Source organism: Amblyomma americanum, chromosome 3, assembly GCF_052857255.1.
Source record: "Amblyomma americanum isolate KBUSLIRL-KWMA chromosome 3, ASM5285725v1, whole genome shotgun sequence".
Lineage (NCBI taxonomy): Eukaryota > Metazoa > Arthropoda > Arachnida > Ixodida > Ixodidae > Amblyomma > Amblyomma americanum.
Genome location: NC_135499.1, coordinates 178,740,370 through 178,753,717, shown reverse-complemented (window position 1 = coordinate 178,753,717; position 13,348 = coordinate 178,740,370). Strand labels below are relative to the sequence as shown.

The window sequence follows — 13,348 nt, the reverse complement described above, 5'->3', positions numbered from 1 at the left end:
ATAAGAGGTGCGGTTGCCAAAAGCTGTAACTTTTACACTCGTAATGTACCTGAATGAAAAAACCGGAACGGCTGGCTGAGAGCTTCCTGTCAAAGACTGGTGGCTTTGACGTTTAATTGCCGCTAAACTAGCATGTGTCATGACCTTCGGCGGATTGCTTATACTTTTCGCTCTAGTTCCGGTGCTTGCGCGGTGGTCGGTCGTAGGGTGCCGGTACGGAAATCAACATATTCGCCGTGCAGGCTAGCCAAGCTTTGCCACAGTAATAGTTGTCATGCAGTGAAGTACGCTTTTCAAGAGAAAATGGAAAGGTAAAATTGAGTTAGAAAATACTTCTATTTATTCAAAAGATTTGCTGCAAAACGTTGTGAAAAATAAACTTCGTTTTAGTCAAAAATAAATATTAAAGCAAATATTATGATACTGACGTCAAATTACTTGAAACAAAATAATGAAATAGTCTCAAAGAAACCCGAGACGAAATCAACGCAAGGCCCTGCACAAGGAAATATGGGCATGCAGTCATGCATGGCACTCCTACTACGCGGAAAGCACTAAACGTGTTCTGCTGGCGGCTAGTTTAGCGAATATTGGAGACAGTCTGCCGATATCTCACTAGATCAGCACGCTTCCCGCAGGTTGCAATTCGTCAAACGAGTCTAAACTCAAGGCGCAAGCAACGTAGCACAGATACATCTGCTCGCAAAACGCCGCGATAACGCTCGCTAGGAATGGTGGGTCCTTTTGTGATCCGTCCGTTCGAGTGTGAATGCTCGATCTACTATTTTATGTACTATTTTATGTACTTCTTTGGCTCCGTGTAGGGCCACAAATAGACGAGACCTCATGCTAGTGTGCACCTGCAACAGCAGTGTCTGCATGACCGTTACCTCTCTGATCCATATACGATGGTGTCCACTGAAGGGGCAGCGTACTGCCTTTGTCAAAAATATGCAGCCCACTATGTTTGCTTCTGGGCCTTGCTGTGTGGTGAATTGTAAGCACTCCAAATCCCTCGAAGTTAGGGTGAACTCTCGTATTCATCCGTCAGAAACTTGGGATTTCCAACAGAGATAGAGATGCCCACCAAAACCGTTCACAAGCAAGCCCCTTTAATGTATATTTTTGACAAAGTTGTGCATCCTGGATCCGTAATATGTCACCATAGGCCAGTGATACCTCTTGCAAATGGTAAACATCTTTTAGTCTATTTCAGTGCGGCTCCGGAATTGCTCAGGATTGCTGCCCGTAGCGTTACGGTAACAAATGCTTGAGAGGCAATTACACTCCACAGAGCACCGCAGTAGGAGATGCTCTGGTGTCCAGGTGGCAGAAAGATCTCTGGTATACGGTAAGTGGTCGTGGCTATGCCTTGCATGCGGCTAACGCGGCCTTTAGTATGTACTTGCAAGAAGTCGTAATGTGACGCGCGTGTATCTACAGGGGTATCTAAGAGGAACCCTGAGGTTATTTTGTAGCGGGCCAAGAGGCGCGTCGCCCGCACATTCAGGGCATCGCGCGCCCTTTCCCATGGTAAACGGCGTGAACTCCATAAACGGCCCCCATAGACACCCATGCATGGGCTCATTGAGGATTCTGCTGCCGATTCGTGGTTGACCCAAAATGCGACTAGCAATTTTTGGTAGGTCTAACGCTTATTCGAACATAGCTAGCCATGCTCCTTTGCGACAAATAATGGGCCTACAATCTTTGCGCAAGTGATCGCCTCACTTGGGTAAGAAAGTAGATCGTTCTTCACAAGCCCTGTAATGTGCGCTGCCTTAAACCGAGAGGTTACTGGGGTATATGCATGCCTGTTACCGCATCCACCGCGTCTTTCAGTGATTTTAATGGGGCTGCCTAGATAGCCAACTTCACTCTTGGGGAGCAGAGCTTCCTCCGGACGTGGTTAATGTGCCACATGGTGGTGGGGGTGGCAAAACTTGATTGTCATCAAGACAAGGAGAGTGAGGGGTTAGATGTCATCTTGAAATATCTTAGGTGGGCCCTCACGATGGCGTCAGTTGGCCGGAAGTCTGTGCTTCCGGGCGACCTATAGGGCCCAGCTCACAGTCCACAGTTGTGTCTCCGGATCCGAGCTGAGCGACGCAGTCTCCCACTCATTTTGAATTGAAATTTGAAGTCCCTGAGGCGGTAAGCCCTTTGGACACTCATATAGTATGTGATTTAGATTAGCTTTAGAATAACTGCATGAAATGCAGCGGGATTGATAGACCGCGGGGTGCATGAGGGGTTCGGGAAGGTATATATGGGTTTGCTATTGCCCACAGGCAAGTTTCCCCGATTTGGCTAGAGATTTATACGTGGGAGGGGGATATTTTAATACTTAATTCCGGTAATGGAGCGTGATATCATGATATGTGACCATACGCTCCCTCGCCGATCACAGATGTGGGTCACCCACTTCCCGGTCGATAAATCCTCGGGCATGGTTGCGGGCGGCCATGTTTCCCGGATGGGAAGAGTGGGCACGTATCCATATGATGTGGATTGTCTGTTTTAGTGGTTTAGCTTTTTGGCTAGGATGTACAAAGTTGGTGTGTGACTTCTTTTAGCGAAATTTCGGATTGCAGATTTGGAATCGCTAAGAGAGAGAGCGAGAGAAAAACTTTATTTGGTCCATTAAGGGTTTACCGTTCGGTCTTCATCTTCATCGCTGCAGACTCTTGACCTTCAAAGCAGGATTGGGCCCCTAGTCCAGGGCTCCACTGAGTTGCGCTGCTTCGCTTGCATGCTGCACCATTGCCCTTTGGGCGGCGAGCTCACAGCTGGTGAGCCGGCTCTCCCACTGCTCCGCACTCGGGGTTTTGTGTTGGGGGAACGTGTAGTTTCGCTTACACTCCCAGGTTGTATGGTAAAGCGTCGGGGTTGCCCCGCACCACGGGCATGCGTTCCTATACTGTGTAGGATACATCTTGCTAAGTATATGTAGGTTAAAGAATGTTTCCGTTCCCGTTTGCAGCCTCCACCAACTAGCTGCTTCTTGTTGTGTTAGGCCCTTATGTGGCGGGGAGTATCTAATTCTCCTACCTCTTTGATAGTTTAAGTATTCTGAAAATCCGATCTCCACGGTGAAGTGCTGTCCCAGGGCGTATGGCCGCTCGGCTCGGTACGTGATCTCTCGAGCCAAGCTGTCTGCCCTTTCGTTTCCTTCTATCCCCGTGTGTGCCGGAATCCAGATTAATTTCTGGGTTGCTGTTTTTCTGAGGTGTACTGCTTCGCGGCGGATAGCTAAGGCAGCCCTGCAGATTCTACCTTTCGTATAGTTTCTGCATGTCTCTTTTGAGTCCGTTAGGATGGCCAATGATTCGTCTTTTTGATAGCTCTCAGCCACTGCCAGTGCAACAGCGACCTCCTCCGCTTCCGCTATTCTGACGCTACGTGTAGTTGCGCAGGTGATTAGATTGCCTGCGTTATCAACTACCACCGACGATGTCCTGTAGTAGCTTTCGCGTCTATTCCATGGATACATGGTTGCATCCGTGAAGACTGTGTTTTCTAATTTGGCTAAGTACCTCTCCACATAATCTGCCCGCGCCTGTCTCCTGGCCGCGTGGAGATTTGGGTCCATGTTTTTCGGAATGGGATTGACCTGGTGGGTTTTACGGATCACGTCGGGTATATCGGTGGATCGATCGAGATGCCTCCTTGGGTCGCGACCCAACCTTGTCAGGAGGAATCGCTAAGAATTTATTCCGCGTACGTGTTCGCAATGGCGAGTGCAATGGCTGCCTCCTCAGCTTCTGTTGGTTGAATGGCTTTAGTGACGGCAGCCGCCGAGATGAGGGAGCCTTCAGTGTCAACGACAGCAAGTGCAAAAGCTGCTTGAATGAGATATTCTGCCGCGTCTATGTGGACTTCCTGGTAGGATGGAGTAATGTTTATACAAGGCATTAGTTCTTGGCTGCACGGCCGCCCTGATCATGGATTGGTTGCGCATTTTTGGGTAGTGGGGGTATGATTTTATGGTTTGCTGTATTTCCAGGAATGGTATGCATGTGGCTATGCATGGTGTTGTACCGTATTGCCAGTTTGGACAGAATGGCCCTTCCTGTTGCTGTTTGAGACGGTCGCTCATACTGTGCGATAAGATGTGATTCCGTAAGCTGGATTCCGAGTTGTGCTAACTTCTCTACTGAAGTGGTTTTGGATAGGTGGAGGGCTGTCTTATACCCTGACATATTAGCTTGTTCAGAGACTCCTTTTATTTTGCGATGGAGAGATTTAGGTAGGGGAATGTATAGATGAAACGGCTGAGAATGAAGGCTTGAATTAGCCTTCGCCTATCAGCCTCTCTCAACCACTCTAGGAACAGTGCTAGGGAAGGCCCTCCGCTCTCTGAGCCGCCGTGCCTACTGGCGCGCCTTGGCAACTCAGTCAGTAATGCGATCGCGACAGCCTCACGCCCTTCTGCTCAGCACCCAACGGTGTCTCCTGCCCAGAAGCTTGGAAGCTGCACTCTGTCACCGCCACTTGCTTCCACACCCTGTGAAGTCCACTTGCGCCGTCCGAACGAGCTCGACTCCCTAGATGCCGGCGTCGTCCCACAGCGCAGCATGTTTCTGTGATGCCTAAATCCCAATCGAGAGGAGTAGCACGGTATGCATTAAGAAACAGCACAAACCTGAGGTATCGCGCAAATATTCGATTTGCGGCCGCGTACTTTTTGTTGCGGCACCCTCAACCGACGCATTTTCTTGCTCCTTCGTGCGAATGAAGGCATCGATTGCCGCCGCCTGGGTAGCGCCACTAATTCTTTGGTTACACATTACGAACTATGGAAAACTGGCCGCGAACGCTGGGAAGCGTACCCAACAGCACTGTAAAACATTCAAATATGTTGTTTGGTAATGCCCGTATAGAGAAAGTGAGCGCGATACTAAAGATCATGTTTTAAAAAAAATACGGTTTATCGAACACTGGCGACGGCGCGATAGGGAAGCGCGATGGCCTGCCCTGACACCTTACCTCCCAGTTCGTGTACATGCGGTCCGCTGCTGGCCTCACCAATGAAGGAAAACGAGTTTTACGTACCTAATGTGAAACTCGACTTTATTGACATGAGCGTTCTCGAACAATGTATCGATGACAGAGCTCCTGTTACTTAATGTTTGCTGTAATGATGACGTACTGGTGATGGCCCAGATGTACTCACGCTCGCGCGTCCCCTCAGAGGGGTATGGGTACCGCGAGATCGGGAGAGCTGGCTTTATCTCCGCCACACAAGCTGCAACTGCACTCGATCGGGTTCTGGTAGTCCTTCTGGATGCGCTGCCCATTTTCGCAGCTCAGCGACACCTTGGCCGGCCTCGACTTTTTTATGGTGCAGCAGTTGCATTTGCTCGTGAAGTTGTTCGTCTCTGCACAAAAACGGCGTGGCACAAAACACCGCGAGCATGAGCGCGCGGTTCAGGAGCCACGCTTAATTATTAAGGGCGGTGTGTAGAGTACATAACTCTTTTTGGTGAGCTTTAGCATAGCGTTACCGTATATCGCTATGGCCAGCCGCCAACGGCGCATGCGCAGATGGCCTCGATGGGTAAGGTGGGTACGTACAGCCATTGTCAAAGGTATACACCCCAAGGAGTTTGCTTCTGGCTCATGCTGCTGTGTATCGGCAGTGTTCCAAATCTGCTGAAGGTGTGAGGAGCTCCCGTCGTCAAACCTCCAAAAGCGACTTCCACGGATACCACAAGAGCACCATTAGGTCGCCCGGAAGCAAACCTCTTGGACTGTTTACTTTTGAGAAAAGCTGTACCTGGCTCATTGCGTCGTGCTAAAACTCTCTTTCGGGCAAATTGCATGCATTGGTGTACGCCCGCAAATAAATTTGGCTCAGCTTTTGGAGCCAGACTGCACGCTATGAGACCAAGTCCGGCGTAAATCACTTGAACGCAACGCTCCTTCGCTCTGGATTAATCTGCTGATACCAATGAAGCAACTATAGCCCAGACGAAAATGCTAATTCAAGAAAGTGTAACCGTATTAAGACCATTTCATTTTAATGCGGACATACTTTTACAAGAAGCCAATTTGACAAGATGTACTTGAAACCAAAAGAGAAACAGTGGCGGCAACGAGAAAAGAAAGCATAATAAGAAAGCACTTATATTAGTAGGTTCCTTGTTTCTTCACTTTTTGTTTCCTTTGAGGCAGCTGACTTGAAAACGTACTGTTTTTTTTTTAAGGATGACGGTATATTGCCACCGAATACTATGCCCCGTTACCAGTTTGTGGATCTCCTGTTCGTCACCGCTAGAGAAATGTAGAAGTCAACTTTGACGCTTTCTTCATTGTTTCTAGTGGTGCCCAGACTCTCTTGCTCTTAGCTAACAGCGAAAGTAAACCTAAACAAATGAAAAAAGCGCTCGCTGTCACATCTACTGACGTGAAGAAGCGAAAGACATTGACAGAGAAATCACTAACGCGGGCTTTGTGTACTCAGCCTCTCTGTTAATATATTTCGCGCTTTGGATCAGTGCGAATGAACCATGTAGAACGAACGCCTGCTGAAGCGACACGGCCTGTCTGGGAAGAAAGGCAACTGAAGTTGTCTCCTTAAGTTGAGTATGACATCAAATTATTGCAGGAGACGGCAACTCACGCTAGAATTTAGTCAAGAAAGGCCGTTTAGAACTGGCGAAGAAACAATTGGAGCCAACTAGAATCCAGTTGTTTCTAAATGTTACCAAATGGCTTCCTGGTGGTTCCAATCGTGTTCGGCTAGTCCCGATTGGCCCTGTTTAAATGGGAAGTGGGTGGTTCAGAAGACGCGTCAGCAAATGTCTGTAGGCGCTTCTTACCTGCATCGAAGATGGTCCTCGATGTACAGTTTCCCCTGCATTCCGCAAGGTCAAGTATGGGCTCGGTGTTGGAGCACATGCCGCGCACATTGTCGTACAAGGTGAAGTACTGCAGAGTCCGAGAACTCTCCAGAGTGTGGGGTGCGCAGGGACCTGAATAGGAAAAAGGGCGCCCACGAGCTCCAACTTAAATGCATGGCAGTGGTGGACGCGCGAGCAATGTAACTGAAGAATTGAGTTTTTTGTCAGACTCACGGGCACGTTCTTATTTCTATTTGATCACATGCCGCTCGCAATCCACTACAGCGTATCTCTTACATCAGATACAAGCCGCCGCGGTGGCTCAGTGGTTATGGCACTTGGCTGCTGACCCAAAAGATGCGGGTTCGATATCGGTCGCGACGGTCGCATTTCCATGGAGGCGACATGCTAGAGACCCGTGTACTGTGCGATGTCGGTGCACATTAAAGAACGCCAGGTGGTCGAAATTATCTGGAGCCATCCGCTACAGCGCCCCTCGTAGCCAAAGTCGTTTTGGGACGTTAAATTCCATAATATCAAACCATGTTACATGAGATGGCTTGCTATTGTTCCCTCTTCAAGAAAACAGTGACTGCTTGTTAGTTCTTACTAAAAATAAAACCATTTCACAACACATATTCACTTCCTGTCTGAAGTTGTGACGTGCGCTGAATTTTGGACAAGCAATTAGTCAAGTTTCGTTCACCATGTAGCCGCACGGGATGTTCATGATTCGGGTTTTCCGTGAAAATTTAGCAGTGAAAACTTTTTACTCCACACGAACCTTATAATGGAGCTAGACAACAAACTGCAACTAAATATTTAAAAGAATGATTTGCTGCAATTCAGATGTAGGAAAAAAAATCTCCCTGAACCTAAACAGACCAATAATGTCTTCTATATGCTGCACAGAGCAAGCACGTACCACGGCAGTCAACCATGACTTTCCAAATGAAAACAGGTTCTAAACGCTTGCGTAATTTATCATTAAGTATGGTCTTCGTTACAGTTAATTGGGGGTCGACACTACGGGGCTCCAGGTAGCATTAGGGGAGAGGTGTCCGGAGGGTTATGCATATGGGTGATGAGTGCCGCCGTGTGATAAGCAATTGCTGGGCTTGTTCAAAAAGGTTTCTTCTCGCACTTGAGACACAGCAAGGACACTCACAGATAGAGAATGAGCTCTTACCTGGGATGCTTTTGCACATTTGGCAACATCCAGTCTTGTCGCGTACGATATTGTTCTGAAAACAGAGAGGTACCAACAGGTCAGAAATTTATCGCGAAAAAAATCGCCTTTGCGCTACGGGCATTTTTATTACGTCACCTTGGGACAGTTGGTTGGTAGCTCTGGACACGGCTGGAGCGTGTACATGGTCTCCACCACACCGACGTTATTGCGTACACACTGAACTTTGAAGCAGGGCCTGAGGGTTGATACCCACTCCTCTCCAACCTGAATGACACGAAAACGAGAGGGAACGGCTGGTACGGTTGTCAGGCACGGCACGTGTGCATCAAAAGTAGGAACAGAAAGAAAAAAAAACTGCGAGGGCAGAATGATTCTGTCTCGGCACTCGCTGGAGAATCGGTGTTGGTGGTGTCTCGCGTATGCTTGTTCGTGACATCGACAATAAAGCCTCCATTTGCTGCAAGTTTCACTTATTACGGACTATTGTAGTCACTGTAGACAAACCCTCCCGTCGTCAGTTTGAAGTTGGAAGAAACTGCAAGCGAGCGCTACGTTGGCAAGGATTTTCTCCGCTGTGAGTGCATAATGTTAAATTCGCTGCTTCTGATTATGCGGGGCCTGTTAATATTGTTTTCGTCTTTTTATCTACTTAGAAAATTAGTTGCTCTAACGTCATGATGCTTAAGGTTTGCAGCCTGGCATTCGTCACTGACCCCGCAATGGAGCCTTTATTGCAAAATAAGATGTCGTATGCTGGCTGCTGAAACGGTTGTAAGAAAAATAAGATTTTCACTGCGAACGACCCAGTCTAGAATTTATACCTCGCCGCATGTTTGGAAGAAGTAAAAAAAAAAAGCTCAGTGCACACTAGAATAACACAATAGCACCTGTGTATCGTTCGATACTAATCGATGGCCTCTCTTCGAGCACTCACCGGGTACAGTTTTCCGTTCTCCTCGCAGAACTCACGCACACAGTGACCACAGCAGTCGCCAGAGCCCGGTGTGGGTTCCACAAATCTTTCGCTCTGAAAAGAAAAAAAAAATGAGACAGTTTTCCTTTGTTTACTCGTAAAAACTGCGCATTTCATTTCAAAATGCATTTGTGTTTTTGGGTCTGCATTGTTCCCTTTACATGAACGTAAAATAGACATTAACTGCTATGTACTTATTATCCTCCGCATGTACCGCCTGTACAGGCGCCACTGAAAGCCGCCTAGTGGACGCTTTCACAAGTACGCTCGGGAGAACAGTTGCCGCTCTCCCGGCTTTTTCACTAGTCGCAACAATGATGGCCGGCGTTGACGGCTGCGACTTCTCGTTTGCTTTTTAACGCGACAGCGTTAAGCAACTCGTGTCCAACTCGTGTCGCAGAAAAGCCGGTGTCGTCGTCTGCGTCTCTGGCCGTGAGTGAAAAATGGTGCATCATGGTGGACAACTGAACCAGTCGTAAGGGAAGGGGTTTCCCTTCTCTTAAGGCGCAGTAGGCCCAGTACATGTGTCCAGGAGAATTGTGAAAGGGCGTCATTTCCTTCCCTTAAAACCAATTTTCATTTCATTTTCCTTCCTTTACAGCTGGTTCCGGTGTCCACGGAGATATGTGAGACAGGCGTCCTTTCCTTCAATTGTCCAAGGGGCCACGTGTCCCCCCCCCCCCCCCCTCCTTTTTCTTCCTTAGTTCTTTCACTCCCTCCTTTATCCCTTCCCTTACAGGGCAGTTCAGGGGTTGGCTGATATGTGAGACAGATACTGCGCCATTTCCTTTCCCCGAAAACTAATTTTCATTTTCATCCGCTGTGCTAAATCTGTGTATTGTTCAAGCAAGAACCAGCCAGCTACATTGGTGTTAAAGAATTTCGAGGTCTTCAGTATGACTGGCTGCAACCAGGGGTTGCGTAAAATTGACTGTTGTTGCCTTGTTGATCGTTTTCGTTGCTCTTGCTTTATCTTGAAATGCAGCAATCCTGACTTCGATGTTCTTGACATCCGGCTAGGGTCACTTCTTTCAATAGTTTTTGAAACGAGTATTTGAGCATTCAAACTTATCCCGTCCCTAATCACGCTGCGATTCGCTTTCGGAGTCAGATATATATCGCTGAAAATAAAAATTATGTTAATAACGCGAGCAGACGCCGCGGTATAATGCCCCCACGCATGTCCGGGACAGGGGGGAATTATGTTGCGCAACATATCCCGACAGGACATAACACCTGCGCCGAATATAATCTTTTTTTTTAACACACAGAAAATTGACTGCAAATGACCAACTGTAAAATGAGTGTTTCGTCCAGTCCTATTCAGCACATAAATGGACAGGGGTGTCCGCTGTAAAAAGGAGTGCCCGCTGTGAGTCTAGAAAGAAAGGTCTGGCGCACCGGATGGCAGGTCTTGTTGCAGATCTGCGTGAGCACAACCTTGAGGGCCTCGCCCGTGGTTGGTGATTCCTCGCAACGGTACGAGCGGCACTTGCCGTCCTCTGGCTGGCGCCACTCGGAGCCCACGTAGTACGTCTGGCCATTGCCCTTGCAAGCGGTGCGACGCTGCGCCGGGCAGCATGCAGCGGAGCTTTGCGGCTCCACCGCGTACTCGTAGTCCTGTGGGAATCACGAAGAGACTACTCGTAAGTGCGCTTGCCACGGGCGAATCAGTGACGTCTTCGATGCAGCAAATCAATAAGCTTAATCACGTAAAAGCGAACTGGCTTTTGCCGGCTTTAAAGTGAGTAGCTGATGCAGTGCAATTAAAGGAGGAACATGACACAAAATTTTACATCTCTTAGTTCTACATTTTTTAGGCAGTGTAATGTAGGCTTTGAAATTATTTGTTAAAAAAAAAGAAGATTGAAGTATGTAGTGGAAAATTTTACTCGCTTTTTCGAAACACAAACGAAGATGTTATCAGCAAGAATTTCACAGACTCTTATAACCAATGGCAGTAGTGTCATGAATGACGACAGTCGCCACCATCTCTCCTATGTACGTGAGGGAGACACCACGCAAGAAGCAAGGAAGGTTTGCTAACCTCACTGTCCTTCTGCTGGCCAGGGCACACCTCGACTCTGCAGCTGTACTGGTACTGGTTGAAGTTCTTGCTGCATGTGCAGTTGGTGCAAAGTCCGTCTGTCCAACTAGAGCCCACCTGACCATAAGCGATGAAATAAAGGATGCTACTAATCAACCACGGGTAGTATAGTTAGTCATATAATTAGAGAAGTTTGCATAGGAACATCATTTAGCAGTGATTACAGGAACAAGATCCCTGATAACACTGTCCAAACATGAAAACATCAGCTGGAGCAGTTATGAAGATGCTCATTAATCTGCACACTTTAAACCTGTGTGAGGTGTGGTATTTACCGAGATCAAAACTGGTATTTACGTTTATGTTAAAAAACACTACGCACATACATAAATTCAGTCTGTTCAATAAAAAAAAGCTATTTGCACGTGACAATATACAACATGTCTTCTAATGAGTATGGCGGTAGACACATTGGCTGACAACTACTCACCGGATACATCTTCTGGTAGAGTTGGCCGGGCTGCAGTTTAACTTGCATGTCGTTCACTACCTTGTACCGATGAATGTAAGCGCACTTATTCTTGGGCGCTGAAAAGAAAGTAATGGTGGGATTGACAGTATAAGCTTAATTATATCTTCTATACAAAACATTGCAGTCAACTACTTATTGCAGTCATTCGTGCAAATGGCGCAGCGCACTGTCCACATCTGTGACATTTTAACTGCACAAGTCAATGCACAGCGCACTCATTATATTTAGACTTTAAGAACGAGCTGAAGACGCTGCAATCTAAGAGCATTCAAAAGCCAGATAGCTCTCAAAACAAGTTGCAAAACAAGAAAAAAGACCTTTGCAGCTGAGGAAGGGCTGCATTGAAGCATCCTTGTTCTGACATAGAGGCAGAATTTATCACGTACCGATTGATCGGTCGACAATTACTGTACACGAAAAAATGTCTCGCTCAAATCCGGCGCTGGTCAGCAGCCCATTTTTAGACTAAAGCCGCAGATTACAGGACGGAGGGAATTCAAGCAAATTCAGATGAATCTAAAATCATGCATACTCACACAGAGAACTGTAATTCGATACTGGTTGCAGAGCACAACTAGAACAACTGTTGATGCATCTTCTTCAGATTAACAAAACACGATCTTTCTCACATTTCCTTCATAACCAGTTTGGGAAAGAGCAAGCGTTATAGAGAGCCATGTGCAACGCACCACACTTGTACAGGGTGCAGCATTCTCCTGGCGCCTGCTCCAGCTCGGTCTCTGCCGGGCACGTGGGTATCTCAGGGCACTTGTTTACGTTGCAGCGCACGGACACCCTGCTGCAGCAGCCCTTCTGGTCGACGAACGCTTCAAGGCCCGGGTCGAGGTTCGCAGGCCACTCTAGCGGTGGACACATCTTGGGGTCGCACTCTGCGTAGTGAGGAAGTGATTGTGTGTCATTCAGGCACACACGCGTCTTACGTACATATCAAAACCAAACTGCAGCCCGTAACTCATTTTAATCTTATAGACTGTCATTTTCAAAATATCGGGCCCCTAGCACAAACACATTATTGCTGGCATTCCAAAGCACTTCATCCGATACCGTTTCAGATCCGCTTCTCCCACTGACAGATCGTCAGTGCTATTTTGTAATGCGTTATGCGTTCATGTTATGCATCCATGTACACATGCAAGACTATCTCCTTAAGGCCATCTGAACTCCTTTCAGCCTTAAGATACTGTCGGGTTCTAATAAGGCTAAACACACGGAGTGCAAAAACCGCAGAGACGACATCAGTAGTAGGCCAGGGCAATTTCGGCATCTTGGGTGCGGCCTCTAGTTGGAATATTGATTTCCAGCCATGAAACTCGGGTTTAAATTCTATAATATGTACGCTATTACCGGCGTAACATTGTGCTTCTTGTCGGCAATTTACGCACAAAAGTAGTCCTCACAGGATTGCTGTTCTTGTGCAAACCTTTACAATTTGCTGGCTGGTCTGTTCTGTGCTGTTTGAGCGAGCACAATGGAAGCGATGTCGCCGGTATCGCGAGCTTTCTGCACCTGTTTGCAGCAGACGGAGAGCAGGCGCTTTGGCATGTGCATGTACCTCATGGAAATGTATACAAGCAGGACTAGTTTACAATAACAGCTATTCTTCATGTGTACCTTTAATGATACCGTATTAAAATGTTCTCATTGCTATGCGCAGTTGTGCTAGGTAGTAGGCATTGAGCAACACAGTGGTGAACCTTTCTTTTCAACAACACAAACTAAAGCATATCGGCTATGAGAA

General features: G+C 47.4%; 1 protein-coding gene across 1 annotated transcript in view; it reads right to left on the bottom strand.

Moving 5' to 3' along the window:
- Nucleotides 1-5,056: 5,056 nt before the first annotated feature.
- Nucleotides 5,057-13,348, bottom strand: part of LOC144125529 (hemocytin-like) — a 95,968-nt gene continuing 87,676 nt past the window's right edge. The window contains exons 66-74 of the mRNA XM_077659012.1: nt 12,279-12,479; nt 11,548-11,645; nt 11,058-11,174; nt 10,412-10,630; nt 8,972-9,064; nt 8,173-8,301; nt 8,035-8,089; nt 6,825-6,977; nt 5,057-5,381 (exon numbers count right to left, since the gene is read on the bottom strand). Of these exons, the coding sequence (XP_077515138.1) occupies nt 5,191-5,381; nt 6,825-6,977; nt 8,035-8,089; nt 8,173-8,301; nt 8,972-9,064; nt 10,412-10,630; nt 11,058-11,174; nt 11,548-11,645; nt 12,279-12,479 (1,256 nt within the window). The 3' untranslated portion in view covers nt 5,057-5,190. The remainder of the gene's footprint in view (nt 5,382-6,824; nt 6,978-8,034; nt 8,090-8,172; nt 8,302-8,971; nt 9,065-10,411; nt 10,631-11,057; nt 11,175-11,547; nt 11,646-12,278; nt 12,480-13,348) is intronic.